The sequence below is a fragment of the Rhinopithecus bieti genome, unplaced genomic scaffold (genome assembly GCF_001698545.2).
Source record: "Rhinopithecus bieti isolate Rb0 unplaced genomic scaffold, ASM169854v2 scaffold_12, whole genome shotgun sequence".
Lineage (NCBI taxonomy): Eukaryota > Metazoa > Chordata > Mammalia > Primates > Cercopithecidae > Rhinopithecus > Rhinopithecus bieti.
The window spans coordinates 1699352-1718523 of record NW_016803028.1 but is presented as its reverse complement, the minus strand read 5'-3'; the positions used below and the strand labels follow the sequence as shown (position 1 = coordinate 1718523).

Below are 19172 nucleotides of genomic sequence, written 5' to 3'. Positions count from 1 at the left end.
GTGGGGTGGGGTGGGGTGGGGTGGGGGCAGCAGATGGAAGAGCAGGGAATTTGAGGCAGAGATCAAGCCCATCCTCCTACCCCTGTGGCTCTGACTTTCAGAATTCTTTGGTGGCAGCTAATGGTTTGGAACAAATGCAGTATAGCTCAAGGAGCCCTAGTCTCAGGATAAAAAGGAGTTCAAGGCCAGTTTCTGTAACGGGTTTGAGTCAAGTCACATCACTTCTGTAAGATAATTTCTTTATCCCTAAAAGGGGAAGAACAATGCCAACATCCCAGATTTAGTGGTGGGGCTGGGCAAATACCTGACATAACATGGGAAAATGCTATATAAACTGTGTATACCAGAGTGGGTATGAATATTAAAACAATAGACAATTGTTTATGCCCTTGGCTATATTGTTGCTACCTCGGAATTTATGGTGTAAGGTTTATGGTGAGAGTCAGAGGAGCTCCGTGAATGGGTTATACCGCCACCTAGTAAACACAGGGAGAACTGCAGTTGGATCTCGTGCATGTTCCAAGGATGTGTAAACTTTAAAATCCTAAGCCCCTATCAGCTGAATGGACTCCCTCTTGGCCAAGGGAACCCCAGAAATACCTTAAAACTGAATTCCCAGCCACGACGGGATGGAAAGTCAGACATGCCTCGTTATACCCCCTCCCTTTTAGAGTTTAGACACAACTGACCAGCATTAATGTTAAAATAGGGATCGTAAGACTGACAGAGATTTTCATGGCAATAGGATACCAAATTATAAACAGGACCTAAGACCATGCCAAGGAAGGGTTAAGTCACACACTACTGCACTTAAAGAATCACCTATGTTCTAACTGCTAACTGCCACAAGATTTCGCTTTTTCTCTAGCAGCTAAACAAGCACTGGCCTCCAGATAAACAGCATTAAAACAATTACAATTCATCCAGCTCACAGGTGCTGATTCACTGAACCCCTGTTCCACCAACCAGAAACAGCTTTGACTGGGCAAGAGGTTGATTTCAGTAACTTTCTGCTGATGAGAAGACCACCAGCCATGGACTGGTTCTTACTGGTTTACAGAGACTGCACACCTGTGTGCCTTCATGTCCTGAAGAGACCTTTTGACATATAGGGGATAGATGTAATACATTTCATCTATTCATTTCAAAGTAAATATTGGTCATAAGTTATGTGTATGTTTATCTAATATGCCTGTGTCAGGACCACTTTCTTGAATACTCAGCTCCTCCTGTAACTTGTTGAACATGTATGTTTAGCCAACCTGTTCAGCATAAAACTCCTACCCCAACCCCTCCTCCTTCCAAACACCTATCTGTGGTCTTGGCTAGAGGCAGGCTTCCCAGCCTGTGGGACAACCACCTTGCAGGCTGTCACCTTTTATAAGAATTAAATCCTCCTCTCTTCTAAATTTATAAATTATGTGTTTTCTTCAGTTAACAAATGAGGACAATCAACACACTTGAATGTTTCCTTCCAATGATCCTCTCATTATTGAACCTTTGCCTTGGTGTTCCCAACTCATGGACATAGGAAGGGAAGAGTGGGAATAAGAAATAGAAAATAAATCACAGTTCAAATCAAATACCGTCTTCAGGATAGATCACTTTGGCCGCTTTATGCTCAGGCAGCTGAAGTTTTTCCTAAAACAGAGAAATGCATATACCCATTCATATGATGAGTGGCTCTGTGGGAGGATGGAGCATCTGCCATCTAATTCCCATCGAAAATCAGTTACATGGACTGTGTTAAGGAAGAAAAAGAATACAATGAAGATAGTGTATTCATTCATTAGAAAAAGCCTGGATTATATCAAAACGGTTACCTTTGAGAGAAAAGATTGTAGGTGATCTTTATTTTTTTCCAGGTGCATTTCTGTAACTTACAGATTTGCTACAATGAACACAGTCATCCTTTCGTGATCATATTTAAATGATTGTTGTAAAAATAGAATTTAAAGTGTGCTTCTTTGAACACTTTGTATAAAGCTGTTTCCATCCCACCTGCTATGTTACCAGACTGTGCGGAGGAACACACGGATTATAGCAATCACACTTACGGAACCAGGAACTTACCAGACAGCAACTCCACCCTGTGTCCCTGGGGGACAACCAGCTGCTTGTGATCAGTTATGGACTGAATGTTTGTGTTTCCCCAGAATTCACATGGTCCCCTAATGTGGCTATAGTTGTATTTAGGGCCTTAGGAGGTAATTAAAGTTAAATGAGATCATAAGAATGGTCCCTAGTCCAATAAGAGTGATGTGCTTATAAGAAGAGACGCCAGAGCCAGGTGCAGTGGCTTCTACCTATAGTCCTAGCTATCCAGGAGACTGAGGCAGGAGGATCATTTCAGCCCAAGACATTGAGGCTAGCCAAGGCAATATTGATATAGTGAGGTCCTGTCTCAAATGAAAAAAAAAAAAAAGACACCAAAGAGCTTGGGTCTTTTCTCTCGTGCTGTCTTTATGAGCATGCACTGAGGAAAGGCCATGTGAGGACCCAGCGGGAAGGTAGTCATTGGCAAGCCAGGAAGAGCGCCCTTGGTGCTGCGATCTTGAACTTCTAGCCTCCAGAACTGTGAGAAATAAATTTCTCTGGTTTAAGCCCATGGTATTTTGCTATGTCAGCCCCAGCTGATTAATGTATGATCTTACAAAGGCCCCAAGCCATGCATCCTCAATGCCCCACAGATCTCCTCCGCGTAGTTCCCAATTCTGTCTGGAAGCTGGGCCCATGGTTAGAGGCCCAGAGAATCAAGCCACGAGGCAGAGGAAGATCTCACAAAAAAATACAGTTGTCCTTAATGTATTTGCTGCAAAATGTTTCATCCGTGGTGAATGTAAAACTTTCATTTCACTTTTCATTAATAATGTCAGCCTCAATTGTTTAGTCACCATGTTTTGAAGGACAGTGATCACTATAATGGATGCCAAAGGGTTGGTCTCATGGAAAAATCACTGCTGTCTCTTCATCAACCACTATGTCACAAAGCATAGCCCAGATTGCAGTGAGCAAAAATCACACAGTCTCATGCCAAATGATTTAATAAAGAATGCCTTTATTTATCTGCATTAAGTAGTAAGGATGACGTTCATTCACATTAGATGTCCCTTTCTCCATGCCCTGTCTTTGACTAATATTTCCCTATTCTCTGGTGGAAAAAAAAAAAAAACAAGTTTCAATTCATTTCTGAATTAGGTTTTCTCACTCCTTACACTGATTTTATTTTACTACATAGCACCCCAAAATTTTTTTAAAATATTATAGGTCAAGTTCAAGTTTCTTTTTCATTCAGTTCTAATTCATTTAAATATCTTTCAGTTACTTTTTTAACTATTAGAATTCAGTCCTCAAGTCACAAATCATCTGGCCCAAGTTCTTGCTGGCAGGAAAACATTCAGGCGCTTAGGAATCTGATGTCCAAGGTGTTGGAATGGGCTGTGTCACTTCTGAGCTGTGAGGTCCTGCCTCAGCCAGGGTAATCTCCATTTCATCAGCATTAAAAGCTCTGCCTTTAGCAGTAACAGGGCTCTGCCTGGACTGTTACTGTATTGGGACACACTGAGCCTCACATTCTTCCTTGGTTTCAAACCGGTTGGCATTACCCCCACAGCTGCCATACCAGAACTGCTGGCAAACCCGTTCCTCCTTGTTGTAATACCACTTCAGGGTGTGATCCTGGCACTCACCTTCTATTGGATCCATGGAACAAGGACCTGCAACAAAACAGAGAGAGAGCTGAATTTCCTGCATAAGCATGACAGAAAAAGAGCAATGGTTTGGAGTCACAGGCATGAGAATGAATCTCAGCCTCACCACCAATTAGTTCTATGACCTTGAGCAAGTAATTTAACCCGTCAGAGCCTCAATTTCCTCAGCTATAAAAGCAATATTTTGGCTGGGCGCGGTGGCTCAAGCCTGTAATCCCAGCACTTTGGGAGGCCGAGACGGGTGGATCACGAGGTCAGGAGATCGAGACCATCCTGGCTAACACGGTGAAACCCCGTCTCTACTAAAAAAATACAAAAAACTAGCCGGGCGAGGTGGCGGGCGCCTGTAGTCCCAGCTACTCGGGAGGCTGAGGCAGGAGAATGGCGTGAACCCGGGAGGCGGAGCTTGCAGTGAGCTGAGATCCGGCCACTACACTCCAGCCCGGGCGACAGAGTGAGACTCCGTCTCATTAAAAAAAAAAAAAAAAAAAAAAGCAATATTTTAAAAAACTTCTATATCACAAGTATGTCATAAAGTGTCATATAACATATGTGAAAGGTGCAACATAGTTATAGCTATGACTTTGCACTGTACCTAGAAGACATTATCTTATAAGCAATGAGGAACCATAGAAGAGGAGAAGTGACACAACCATATTTGTATTTTAGAAATGTCAATCAGCTGTTTAGAATGGAATTGGAAGGAGGACAAATTGGAAGAAAGGAGACCAGTTAGACAGCAGGAGGCAAGGGAGAAGAGGTCAACTAGAGTAATATTGGGCAATCAGGCACTTTTTGAAAGAAGACATCCAAGCAGTCAACAAATGTGAAAAAATACTCAACATCAATAATCATCAGAGAAATGCAAATTAAAACCACAATGAGATAGCATTTAGAGTAGTCAGAATGACTATTATTAAAAAGTCAAAAAACAACAGATGTCGGTGGGAATGTAAATTAGTACAATCATTATGGAAAACAGTATGAAGAGTTCTCAGAGAACTAAAAATAGAACTACTTGTCAATCCAGCATCTCCACTACTATCTGCCCAAAGGAGAAGAAATTATTCTATCAAAAAGATACCTACACCCATATGCTCATGGGAGCAGTATTCACAATAGCAAAGTCATGGAATCAACCTAAATGCTTATCAATGAATTATTGTATTAAAAATGTGGTATATATACCATGGAATATTACTCATGCATAAAAAAGAATGAAATCATGTTTTTTGCAGCAACATGGATAGAACTAGATGATATTATCCTAAGTGAAATGATACAGAAATAGAAAGTCAAAAACTGTGTGTTCTCACTTATATGTAGGAGATAAACGATTGGTATATGTGAACATACAGAGTGGAATAAGACATTGGAGACTCCAAATGGTGGGAGGATGGGGGTGGGGGCAAGGGTGTGTAGGATGAGATACTATCTTTTGGGTACAATGTACACTATTTGGGTAATGAGTACTCTAAAAACCCAGACTTCACCAGTAGGCAATATATTCACATGTACTTGCACTCCTAAATCTAATTAATTAATTTTTTTTAAATAATACTGAGTTTTGGCTTTCCATTCCTGGGCCAGTGTTGGTTCATACCAATAAAGATAGTTGGTAAAGGAAGAGAAGGGGATTTGAATGGGAAAGACAATGAGTTGGGATGGTTGAACTAAGTTGGTCTGATGTCACTGCAGGCAAGTCCAGTGGAACGATCTGGAGGGTAATTGAATACACTAGGCTGTAGCACAGGAGAAAGTTAAAGTGGAAGATATAGATTTGAGAGTCACCAGCACAGAGGGGATAGTTGATGTTGTGGGTGGAGAAGGGGAAGCATGCCTAAGTAGTGTGGTGTGTGCAGAGCGTTTGGAGGACTGAAGAAAGAATCGTGGGGAAGGGTGTGGCAGATTGATTGTGATATTAATAAACCCCAGGCTTCAGAGTAAATCATTTGCATAAGCCTCTTCTAAATGAATATTCACTTTTCACTTAATTTTAATAAATTTTTAATCTTTTTCTTAAAGAGGGCCCCAAAATTGTATAAATTCCACAAAACCTGAATCCGCTTGTGAAGGTGAATCTGGGAAGAGGAGCCCACAAAGACAGACTGGCCAGAATAGAAGAACAAGAGGAAAATGTTGTCTCCAAAGCTGTGAGAGGAGAGGGTTTAATGAGGAAGGTAGTGGCCAACAGTGCCAAATCCCAAGGAGCGCAAGTCAACAAGGTCTGGAAGAGCCCTTTGGTCTTTCTTGACAATTCAGAATAAGAGAAGAGCCAGTTCTTTTCTCCAATGGGAGGGCAGGAAGAGAGGCTTGCAGAAATACCGGAAGTTGCAGGACGTTGTACTTGGTCACCTTTATTTCTTTTGAAAAGAATAAAAACGAGGGGGGCATATCTGCTAGAGGAAGAGGCGTGGAGGAAGGACCTTGAGGAGGTAGTGAGGGTTTTGAATGGCCTTGGAATGAAAACAGAAAAGAAACTGGCCAGAGCCACATAACAACAGAGCAGCTGAGTATCAGGGGCCTTCAAACCTCAGTTTTGTCGGTGAATGGGATTGGATTAGTTGACTGGGAAGCCCTCCCCATCCTTTCCATCTTGATTTTTATGAGAAAGAATGCCTTAAAGCAGTAGTTCTCACTCTTGGTTGTTCAGTGGAATCACTGGGTAAGTCCCACACCCAGAGATTGACTGATTTGGGCTGAGGGCAAGCGTTAAAGATCCCCAGGTGACTCTAATGTACAATCAAGACGGAAAATTACTACCTTAGTAAGATTACCTGAGGATATTCTATACCAAAAACATAAGACCCAACAAGGTAAGTTCTTCTGTGTTTAATATTCTAGCCTAAGGAGGTGGTATTCCTATGTCTGTCTAATTTTGTTATTTATTTTGGACATGTGTTTGCTTTGAAATCTGAAAGGTTGCATGTATCATCAGCATCTTAACAATTAACTTGTGTGTGTATATACTATGTGGCAAACACATGAATTATCAAGTTGTATTCTCAAACCTATGAGGTAGGGACTCATATAATCCCCACTTTACGGAGCAGAAAACCGAGTCACCGAGAGAGTAAATAACTCCCATGGCCACTTAGCTAGTAGCCCCAGATGGAGAATCATCTAGGCACATTCAAAACCTCAGATAAATGATCTCTCCCTTAAAGTCACCAGGACTAACCACAACCCTCACTAGAAACTCTTTCAGCTATCTTGAATCACTTTCCAAAACTTCACAAAGAAGTTTTCCTGTATCTCTTTCTCATGTGTTTAGTGTTCTGCTTAATTTGTTGATGACATATAAAAAGTAACTTGGTGGCCGAGTGCAGTGGCTCATGCTAGTAAATCCAGCACTTTGGGAGGCTGAGGCAGGAGAATCACCTGAGGTGAGAAGTTCGAGACCAGCCTGGCCAACATGGTGAAACCCTGTCTCTACTAAAAATACAAAACTTAGCCAGACTTAGCTGGGCTCTTGTAATCCCAGCTACTCAGGGGGCTGAGGCAGGAGAATTGCTTGAACCCAGGAGGCAGATGTTGCAATGAACCGAGATCATGCCACTGCACTCCGGCCTGGGTGACAGAGTAAGACTCCACCTCAGAAAAAAAAAGGAACTTGGCATTTGCATTACTGCATGCTGTAATCCAAAATTGAAGCTACAGTTGTTTTAGATGTATCCAAAATGTAGAGCTTTTCTCCAGGTAGGTGCATTTCAAGGTCAGGAGTAGCTTCACCACTTCTGCAATAACTCATTGCTTCTCTGCAAAGGTAGTGCAGACACTTCATAGAGTGTGCCTTCATAATATGCCCTAAAATAATTTCCATCCAGCTCCAGTTTGACAGCAGGTGAAAGTTAGCCTTTGTTTGCCTTCTTAAGCTATTTTCCTTAGCTGCATACATGAACCTGTGGATTTGTAAGCAAAGTGAATTAAAAAAATTGCATGCTAACACAGTGCACAGGATTTTTTTTAAAGAAAAGTTAAAATGAAAAAATTAATCCAACTTGGGCCAAGAAGTAGTTTGGTTTTTACCATAGGTAGTGCCTGCATTTATTTCTTTTCTAGTTTCTTTTTGTTTTGCTGGTGTTTCTTGTTCGTTTTCTTCAATGTCATATTTGTTATATTCATAATTTTCAAGCACTTCTTGCTGAGTTATAGATGTTGTCATGTCTTTTCTCTTCTCTTCTAGAAAAACGCCTGTTGCTTCAAATGCTTCCAAATCATCAGCCAAGCCAGACATACCAAACTGGTGCCTGGGCAACCTGTATAGAAACAATCCATGTCAAACTGCATGAAAAAATCTCAAGAACTAAGAGGCTCAACTCCCAGTTGTTATTGCTGTGATTTGTAAGCCTTATGTGTGGGCATTTCCTAATGACTGTGTTATTGCATTAACTATTTTCTTAGCTTTGTAGACATGTTTGAAAAATCAGACTGATATGTTTAGCATTATTATTTTTACCTCTGGGATATGAAATTCAAGCTTGGGGTGATATGGTAGAATGGAAATTGGTAGAAATTGGTAGAATGCCAAGACCAGCCTTGGCAACATGGTGAAACTATCCCTACAAAAGTACAAAACCAGCAGGGTGTGTTGGCATACGCCTGTAGTCTAAGTGACTTGAGAGGCTAAGGCAGGAGGATTACTTGAGCCTGGGAAGTCAAGGCTGCAGTGAACTGAGGTTATGCCACTGCACTAGGCAACAGAGCAAAACCCTGTCTGAAGAAAAGAAAAGAAAGACAATCCATATAAGAACTGTCAAACCCAGAAGCAACACAGGCCCAGTGGTTTAGGTCAAGTTGAGGACTAGCATTGCATGTAACCTGTCTTTAGGGAGAAAGTCTCTTCTGCCTTGGGGCAGAAGTATGGACGAATCTCAATCCTGTCCTTAACCCACCTGTTGACAGGCATGACTAATTGCAGCAGAGTGTCCCCACGGTGTAGGCCCCCACATTCTTCAGTGAGTTCTGGGGGTGGGTACTGGTTTGTCCCACCTAAAAGTAAAATAAAAAATCAAGTCAAATATAAAATAATATAAAATTCTAAAATAAAACAAAATATTGTTCATAAAGACATCAAATTCAAAATATAAAATCAACTAAAATAAAGTATAAAATATAACAAATAAAACAAAATATAATAAAACATAACAATATAAAAATAAAAGCAAATAAAACAAAATAAAAACATAAAATGTACCCTATTATGTAAATAATGCAAAGTAAAATCCAACCTAAAAGAATAACAAAATACAAAATACAATCTGACATAATACAACATAAAAAATAAGTAAAATTAAATTAAAACAGATTAGAAAAGTGATTCCTTCAGGCTGCTTCTCCTTCAAAGAATCTCTAAGCCATCAACCTTCTGTTACCACTCCCTACATATGTAAGAAATCTAAGGTTCAGAGACATTCATGGACTTTTCCAGGATCACATAGTTCACTAGTGGCAGAGCTAGGACTGGAACCAATTCACTGATCTTTGTACCTCTCAAATTGGAGAGGTACAAATGCTGTGTTAGTACTTCTAAGATGTCCATCAAACTCCTTTATTCTTGTAGTGATGAAGGCACAGGTGTCCCTCAGGGCTCCCAATGGGCTATCACAACCACCTATAAACTGAGAAACTAATGTCTCCCAGCAAGGAGGGCAAGGGGGCTTCACATGTTACAGCAAAGCACCCTGCACATAAGTTGAATTATGCACAGGAGGATGAAACCCAAGACAAACTACTAACAATGTGACCAGGATAATACCCTCACCATCCCAATTCTAAATCTCCATTATCATGCTAGGGATACAGATTTGGCTGCCCACAAATTTAATTCATTTTTTTTTTTTTTTTTTTTTTTGAAGACAGAGTCTCGCTCTGTCGCCTAGGCTGGAGTGCAGTGGCCTGATCTCAGCTCACTGCAAGCTCAGCCTCCTGGGTTCACGGCATTCTCCTGCCTCAGCCTCCTGAGTAGCTGGGACTACAGGTGCCCGCCACCACGCCGGGCTAGTTTTTTGTATTTTTTAGTAGAGACGGGGTTTCACCGTGTTAGCCAGGATGCTCTCGATCTCCTGACCTTGGGATCCGCCCGTCTCAGCCTCCCAAAGTGCTGGGATTACAGGCTTGAGCCACTGTAATTCGTCTAGTTCTAAGAGAAAAAACAATAACAATTCCAGTAGTTCTAATTGGAGGTGAGGATGCTCAAGCAGGGGAATGGGAAAGAATTCCGGCTAGGACCCATTGGCACAGCCCTTGCCCCTTAGTCTTCACGGTTGGCTTCATCCACCCAACCTGAGATGGAAGACCCTAGACTTTTGTCCTGTCTCCCTTACTTTCTAGTGAGTCCCTGAAAATCCCTGACTCCACACTGCCATGTCAACCTCTACTTTAAAATAAACATCAAATAAACTAGGATCATTGATATCACTCTCAAGCTTATAAGAAACGCAGACTCTTGTCTCCAACGCAGACCTACCATATCACAATCTACATTTTAACAAGATCCCCAGGAGATTCACATACATGTAAAAATTTGAGAAGTACTGTCAAATACTATTGGAAACTGTAGTAATAAATAGTAATAGCAGTAACTATGCCTTACATGTGTACAATATTGGTGCTTTCAAAGCCCCTCCCTGAACATATGGCTTCACAATTAGGGAAAAGACTGCAATTCTCATTTTGACAAATGAGAAAATTGAAAAGTTACGTGGAAGTCTGAGGCTCTCAGCCACCAAATAAGAGGTTCGGGACAAGAAACCATCACTAGGCTTGACACAATGTCAGGGCAATAATAGAGCAGGCTTTTCAGAAAATGGAGTGCTCCCTGGCCCTTCCCAGGGATGCTGGGCTAAAAACATTAGGCAATAGTGAATGTGCAACAGGCACCTGCATGCCCAAATGCCAGGCTCTGTAAATTCCTCTCCCCACTCCACCCAAGGTGCCCCAGTACCCGGGGACTGCTCACTTTTTAGGAGGTTCAGGAAGGCCCGAGTGAATCCCCGAGCGTAGTTAACCTCTGGCTCCGAGACCCCTTGTAGGCGCAGTAGATGCTGCTCAGAGGGGGCACTGACCAGCTCGGCTAGCTCGGCTAGCTCATGCGTCCCCACACCCGGACCCAAGGCCAGCACAAAGAGAGTGATGCCCTTGCATTTGGCCTCCAGGGACAGAGTCCACAGCTTCTCCCTGTCCCAGCTACTTGTCTCGCTGGCCACGATGGCGAAGAGGACTTGTGCCCTCCGCGGCAGAGGGGCTGCCAGGAGCACATTCTCGAGCGTCCACTCCAGGGCGTGGCCCAGGGCGGGGGTTCCCTGTAAGGGGCGGGCTGCAGCCTCGCGCACATGTCTCTGCATCTGCTTCCGGTTGCTAAAGGTGGTCAGGTGGAAGCCCTCGAGCACAGGGCGGCGACCCACACCGGGCCAGAAGTTGGGTGTCGTGTGCGTCACCAGGGCCACGCGCGCCCCACGGTGGGACGCGCTCGGCTGCTCAGCCACCTCCAGGTCTTCCAGCGCGGCATCCACTAGACTCAAAGACCCGCGGTACACGTCGGCATCCACTCCATAGGAGCTGTCCACCACGAACACCAAGTCCACGTCCACCTGCTGGGGCCCCGGCACGCCAGCCGGGCATTCTGGGTCTGGTCTGCATTTGTCTAGGAAGGAAGTGCAGGGAGAGGCCGGAGTTAAACCGCGCATCACCTTCTTTTCCATGTAAAACACAGTTCCAGAACCTCAATAAGGACAGCTGTCTCTGAGCACTATCTTCCAGGCATTGTGGTGACGTGGCAAGCCAATGGGCACTGTAAATGAGCTCATTTCTCATAAGAAGTATTGAGATCGATTGCACACTAAATGTTTTCAACCACTAGGCCATATGGCTTCCCAGTCTCTGTGTTCACAGACATCACCTCTATTTCCTCCTCCAGAAAATAATTGTAACCTAATAATAGATTATAATCTAACAATAGATAAATCAAGAGTAGGGGGAAACCACCTAAAAAAACATTGATTGCTAGAACTGGAAGAGACCTTAACAACCACATGAAAGTGCCTTTTTTTTAAGGTTAAGAAAAAAAGATCAAACATTGCCATTTTTAAATGAGAAGCTAATAGTAGTCTTAGAGCTCTCAAGCTGGTTCAGCATTAAAATGGCATGTAGGATTTTTTTTTTCTTTTTTTACTGTAGGTTCCCAGGCTCTAGCCATGCCAAGATTCTGGTTTGGTAGTGCTGGGAGGGAGTTCAGAATCTATCATTGAAGTGTACGCAGGTATTCTGATGAACAACGGTGTTAGGGACCCACTGCTGGGGCAAAATCTTTCATTTAGAACTGGTGGGGGCAGGTGTTCTTAACCTGGGAACCACAGTCCCCCAAGGTGTCTGTGAATGAGGATGAGAAAAAATTACATCTTTATTTTCACTACCTCTATTGAAATGAAATTTAACATTTCTTTTCACTGTGCATAAAGACAACAAGCAACTATAATACTAGTGATTCTGACACCAATAGAAATCACTGATTTCCTTATCAGTGGTTGCAAATGGCTCAATATTATTTGAACTCAATAATACTTTGAACTAATAGCTATTAGACCTGCTAGATCTTATTGTTTAAAATGCTAATAAAGAAGCACGTGACAAATGGGTTAAGAATGTGGTATATATACACAACAGAGTACTATTCAGACTTTTAAAAAAGCAGGAAATTCTGTCATTTGTGATGTGGATCACATTTGTGATGTAGAGGACATTATGCTAAGTGAAATAAGCCGGGTACAGGAAGACAAATATTGCATGATCTCACTTGTATGTGGAATGTAAAAAGTTCAAACTCATAGAAATAGAGTGCAGGGAGGGGGGAGGAAGGTGAATGGGGAAAGGAGGTACATTAGTCAAGAGTGCAAAGTTTAAGTTAGACAGAAGGATAGGCTCTGGTGGTCTGTTGCACAGCATAGTATTATAGTCAATAATAATGTATATTTCAAAATAGCTTTAAAAGGTGGATTTTAAACATATTCACCATACACAAATGATAAGTATTTGAAGCAATTGTTATGTTAATTGGCCTGATTTGATCATTCGACAATGTATACATGCATTGAAACATCACTGTGCCCCATAAATTTATGTAATTATTATTTGTCAATTAAAAATAAAACTTTTAAAAGTATATATATTACTATATCAAAATTTTTAAGTATCTTGATAATTTCAATGTAATCATTTTCTTTTGTAATCCTTTGTTTTTTATTTTATGCATTGAAAAACATTATTCTAAGGAGAGCATAGGTTTAACCAGATACAGAAGGGATCTATAATACCAAGAAAGGTTAAAAACTCCTAATTCAGTCATTAGCAAAGCACAGGGGTAATAGTCAAGAGTTCAGCAACCTGGCTGCCTAGTTTAGTCAAGGTCTATTCCTTTACTCAGCATGTGACCTTGGGTAAATTACTTAGTCTCCCCAGAACCTCAGTTTTCTCATTTGACTCATGGAGGTAATGATGACAATGATAATAGTACTTCCTTTTGAGGTTGTTTATGAAGTTTAAAAGAAAAACTGAGTTCATATATATGTAAGTGTTCAAAACAATGCCTGATGCATAATAAAACCTCGATGAACACTAGCTAGGTTTAGGTTTCTAGAGGACAGGGAACTGAGGCCCGAAAAAGCAATATGTCAGATTAGATGATGGATGTGAAAGCAGTTCATCACTTGTGACATACTCACAAATGGCAGTTACTACACTTGACTTGACCAAGTTGTCATAGCTGAGTATCTTGTGGTAGTACTAGGCTTAGTGTGGATCAAGGAGAGAAAACCATGACATCCCCTCAAGTTCACCCACTCTGATGCTGGGTAAAATGGATGTGGACAGGAGCTCTTCACATGTGGGCATGCATGCATTTCAGCAGAAACTTCTCTCCAGCACAGGTTGGTGTGGGATATAGCCATGGGCTTGGGAACCAAGACAAACTGGATGACTGGCCAGTATCCCACTGCTGGTCAATGGTGGTTCCAGGCCTAGAACCCATCACTCTTAATTCTTAGTTCAGTGGCCTGCCCATCACAATAAGGTGCACTAAGGCAGGAACCACAAGCCCAGCCGACCCCAGCAGCTAGCAGGACAGATAAATGAGCAGAGCATGCCAGAAGTAAGATAGGGTGGGGTGAGGACTGTGAGACTCCTCACCCCATTAAGAGAGGTCAGGCCTAACTCAGCTCTGCTGACTGTGCCTAATGGGAATGCAGTGTCCGTGAGCCTCAAGACAAGTATGACTTCCTAAGAAAAACCAGAAATCCAGACTTCATAGGAAATTCTCTAGATTTTAAAACCCTGCACATGCCAAGTAAATACACATCTGCTGAGCAGAGCTAGCCTGTGGCCACCAGTGAATTAATCCTGTTCTAAAGGCTTTCCTGGCTTACCGTAGCAGAGAATGCAGTGGGCCATGTGCTCCACATCCTGCTGGCGCTCTGTCTCCCAGATGAACAAGTAAAATCTGTTGGTTCCATCCATCTAATCCAAACACACACACACACACACACACACACACAAGTTTATGATTAGCTGGAGTAATTTCAGGCCATCTTTTTCATGTGTTTTCTCATTCAGATGAGAAAAACATGAATATGATTTTAAAGGATATATAATTATATAAATATATGCACAAATAACTCAGCATTATACATTCCAATTATTTATTGCTATTTAGTTCCCTAGTTCTAACCTGGAGGTTGGACTGTCATTGGTGTGGGCTATGTGTATCGTGGGTCTTCAGGCTCCCAATAAGTGTAAAACTCAGCCAACATCATGCATCGGAATGGGAGTAAGGAGACAACGTTAAATCATTTGTAAACTTCATAAATCTTTATTAATTGTTCACAGGATGCAGTGTGGTGGGAGCTATTGACCTGAGTGGCAGACTCTTCAAGGGGCAGTCATAAATGTCAAACACCATTAGAACGGAAACAGTAGATGCCATGTGGGAATCCCCTCTAGAGAATTCCTGGTGGTCAGAGCTAGACATATCACAACCAGAATGTAAGAGTGAAGAGGGATCAGGGAAGGCTTTATAGAGATACAAATTTATCTCCTTTACTTAGTTTGCATCTTTTACTTAGCCTTTTCAATTATGATCAATTTAATAACTAATAACAATGCTTAAAAGTGAAATATTAACAATAAATCCAACAAGGTCCATGGATCAACTAGTTAGATGATCAGCAAACCCCTTCCTTCTTCTTCCTAGGGCACAGTTGGACTATATTTCCCAACCCCTCTTGCAGTAAGGTGGTGCCTACTGACTGGGGTCTAGCCAATGGCCAATGGGATGCAGGTGGAAGTGACGTATGTCATTTCCAGTGCATGCACTGTACTCCATTACTCCCTCTCCCCTCATCTGCCAGTCAGGTGTAGAGGATCCAGAAAAAGGCTTTGAGGCCCTAGGGTATAATGGGGCCACTGACAGAAGCAGCCCACATCCCAAAACAGTGGCATGCCGCAAAACATGCCTTCTCCCACACAAACATATGCAAGGGCCCATATCCACTTATGACAGGTGGCAGAAATAACCACTTATTATATTAAGACACTGAGACTTGGAAAAGAATGGTTTCACAGTTAACCTGCCCTGACTTATACAGACAATTTGCAGAATGTCAAACTCATGATGAAACTAGAAATGCTTTCAGAATGCTTCTCTCAGGATTTGAGGTGTGGTTTACAAAGAGGTGGATGTCTGAGCTTAGTCATGTCCATCTTTGTATCTACTCTCTGCCAAAGCATGCGGAAAAAAGCCCCACTGAGGGTCAGCTTCTCCTCCTTCATCTGTGTGAGCAGGAACAAGGAGGCTCTGGGCCCTCCTCCAGGTAGCAACATGCTGAGGATGTGAAGATGTTAGATGCTGAGGATATGAAGATGTTAGGCTAGACCTCAGCAAGATAGATAGTCAAGGGTTAATCTGCAAATAAATTTTCTTAACATTACAGAGCTCTTCACTCTTGCTGTTCAGGAACACTTATCTTTTTAAAAACTTTTCTAACAAACAATAATGTGTATCCCAAACATTGTTTTTCAGAGTCAACTTACTTGAAGAAAAAATCCTAGTGGGAAATGAAATATGAAGAGTTCAATATTTATGCTAACGTAACACAAAAAACCATGGGAACAGTCCTAAGTCTCCTAAGAATAAAAGCAAAAAACATCCTCTCTTGTTCCTCATATGGCCAAAGCAACCTTAAATTAGGCTTTTTCCTAACTTAGAAATCCAAATCAATCAAGACTGATGAAACAGATACTACATGAAAGCATTAACAAGCCATTTGGAGATACAAAGATGACATGGCTACATCTTCAAAGAGATTAAAATCCAAGTAGAAAGATAGATAAATGATTTTCAGACAAGAAAGAGCTCCAACAATATATTTTAGGAGCACAGGAAGAGGAGATTCATTTCAAGGGAAAGGAACAGAGGGAACCTAATGAAAATTATGGCATCTGGCACTTTTGAGATAATAAGTCAGATACTTAACTGGCAAAGAGGCAGGGAAATGCATTCTAGTGTGAAGGAACAGCATGTACAAAGGCCCAGAGGCGGACTGTGCTTATCTCTGGAATTCTGCTCAATGTTCTCGCTCCCACAGTTTAGTGTACACCCACCTCCAACCTGCAGCTGCATGGCGCACATCTGTGGAACTCCTTGCCACGTGGAGAAAGCTGGCATGGAAAGTGAGTGCAGCGCTGCCAACATTCAACACTCAGATCTATTTCACATGATTATCGGATCTGAGTACTGACCAAGCCAAATGGACCTAATTAATCACCAAGGACTGAGAAAACAGTGTAGGCAGGAATATGACACATTGCTAGCCATACTGGAAATCACACAAGGCAATCTGGAAGGCTTCTGAACCCAGAATCCATGGCAATGTGTCAGGAGATATGAAGAGGCTGCGATAACTCTGGGTGCATCAATTTTACTCCAACAGTTGTAGGGAAATGCTAAGTTAGTGTACATTATTTTTTAAGCACAGGAAACATGGGTGAAGTATATTATAAAATGCAAAATTTACTTCACATGGGTGAAGTATATTATCAAGTGCAAAATTTCGGTGACTTTTAAAAGTAGTATGAAAGACTTCAAACAAATTTGAACATTCCCCCAAGTCTGCGTAAATTCATTCTTCTTTGTCTTAGAGATGGTTCATAGGGAAACTTCTGTGCAGCACTAACAGATTAGAGGTCAGGAACCTAGGTGCTAGTCCTTCATCTGCCATAATTGGCTATGTGGCCTTGGATAAACCTCTGGCTTCAGTTTCCTCAGCAACAGAGTGTTAGGGAAAGAGTCAATGCCCCTGAGTTCTCTCCCTTTTCCGACACAGCCTGGTCCTAGGTTACTACCTTCTCTATTTGCTTCTTGATCAGGACAATGTGCCAACTTTTCCACTTTGAGCAGCTCAGAGCACATAACTCTTCTATCTTTATTCTATTAATATTTGCTGGGAAACTGTCAGATTCAACTGAATTTGAACACTTATCTTTTTAAAAACTTTTCTAACAATAATTTTATGATCATGTTTAAAATGTGTACTGTTCTTGCAAAAACAAAATTGTGGGAACAAAAGCACAATAAAAGTCCACAGGGAAGCTATGATTCAGTATAGATTAATCTGTACCTAGTGGTTATTAATAAACATTTAATTACTTTGACTTTGGACTTGCCAGCATGGTCCTTGTCACTGATAAAATAGACAAGATACTTCCTGAGAAAGTTCAAACACAGAGATAGCATAGAGGAGAGGAGAAAACTGTGTATGATTCCTACTGCAAAGTCCCATCAACACCAGAGAAGGAAATTTCAGTAGAGTATTTTTAACATAAACCAAGAAGTCTGCTTGACGTTACTATAGTTTGAATCAGCACCTATAGCAATTCTCTCAACCAACTTCATTCCTAAACGTCCAGTTGTGGTTTGTTGGGACTAGTTGTGTACTAAAGACAGGAGTATGTTGAGGAGAGAGGATATGGCAAAGGGGGTTATATTAACATCCTTTTCTGTTTGATAGTCAGAAAGACATTTCTCAAGGAGTACAAGGATGACTCTCAAACTTCAACTCTCAATATTTAAATACCTCCCCATGATCCCTGACTCAAACTTAACCCTGTGGGTTAAAGTCAATGCATCAGCTGTTGTACTAAGCTGCCAGAAGCCATGGGATAATGTTGATCTCTGGGAATGAGTTGTGGGAGTCTCTTGGCTTGGAAAGATGGGAATGGAGTGGAAAGAAGCAAGTGCTAGAAAGGAGGATTTGCCTTGGACAGAGGAAGAGCTAACTGGACCCTAAAGAGAGAGAATTAGAAACCATCTGTCATCAAGTTTAAGTAAGGGCTTGAGAAACAAGGACAGCAAACTGGAAAAAGTAGGGGGAAGGAGGCAGAGTGAGAGAGTAGTCAGGTAACCCGTCACTGACCCCAGGAGCTTGAGTCCAGTTTCGGTTCCTTCGAGTTGGCATGATCCCACCAAAGACTGCTATGAAACAGCCAACTCTTCCTAGATTCCTTGGAAAACATTAGGTGTCAGCATTGGGTTAAGGGTGTAGGTTGCATAGTGAGACTTAGGAACCAGCCATATCTGAACGCAAATTTGAGGACTGTGTAGCTGAGAACAAGTAACTTCACCTCTGGCCTTCACATATCTGGGAAATGTACAATTATCATTATTAACTTGTAGCATAGCTATGAGGCTCAGACCAATACTCCTAAAACTTTAACATTTAGGCAAACCATCTGGGGCTCTTGTTATAAATACAGATCCTGATTGCTTACATCAGGGGAAAGGCATCACATTCTGGGTGATGCTGCTGCCGCTGCTGCTGGTCCCTGAACCACACTTTGAATAGGGAGGGGTTGGGATGATAAGGCATGGAAAGCATGTGGCATGGTGGCTGGAACTCCATAGGCACTCACTATCAGATTTAATAAATAGTGGGCAAAGGGCATTCTTAAGGAACTCAGGAAGATGGTAATAGAGTGACCCAACTGAGTAAACACATAGAAAGTGTCAGATATCCCTGTGGGTACCATGCCTTATAATTCTCACAACAATCCTGTGAGTTTACCCCCATTTTACAGAGAATAAATTAAGGGGGCCCCATTGCCAAATAACATACCCAGATTACACAAGGGACAAAACCAGGGTTTGAAGCCTCATTGCCTAATTCTTTCCTTTGGTGCTGATCCTGGCCTTAGGGCATTAACAGTCTAGCAGAGAACAGAGCAGCCATAGGCCTCCTCTGAAAAGGCCTAACTGCATAACCCAAAACCATCTTTCTTCAGAAGAAATGTTTCCAACTTTAGACATGTTGATTCCTCTGATTTGATTGTTACACGATGTATATATGTATCAAAATATCACTTTATACCCCATAATTATATGCAATTATTATTTGTAAAAACAAAATAAATACATAT

General features: G+C 41.7%; 1 protein-coding gene across 1 annotated transcript in view; it reads right to left on the bottom strand.

Moving 5' to 3' along the window:
* Nucleotides 1–3038: 3038 nt before the first annotated feature.
* Nucleotides 3039–19172, bottom strand: part of LOC108537207 (collagen alpha-4(VI) chain-like) — a 100413-nt gene continuing 84279 nt past the window's right edge. Inside the window, exons 35-39 of the mRNA XM_017884417.1 lie at nt 14129–14219; nt 10672–11355; nt 8606–8702; nt 7740–7969; nt 3039–3716 (exon numbers count right to left, since the gene is read on the bottom strand). Coding sequence (XP_017739906.1) covers nt 3544–3716; nt 7740–7969; nt 8606–8702; nt 10672–11355; nt 14129–14219 — 1275 coding nt within the window. The 3' untranslated portion in view covers nt 3039–3543. The remainder of the gene's footprint in view (nt 3717–7739; nt 7970–8605; nt 8703–10671; nt 11356–14128; nt 14220–19172) is intronic.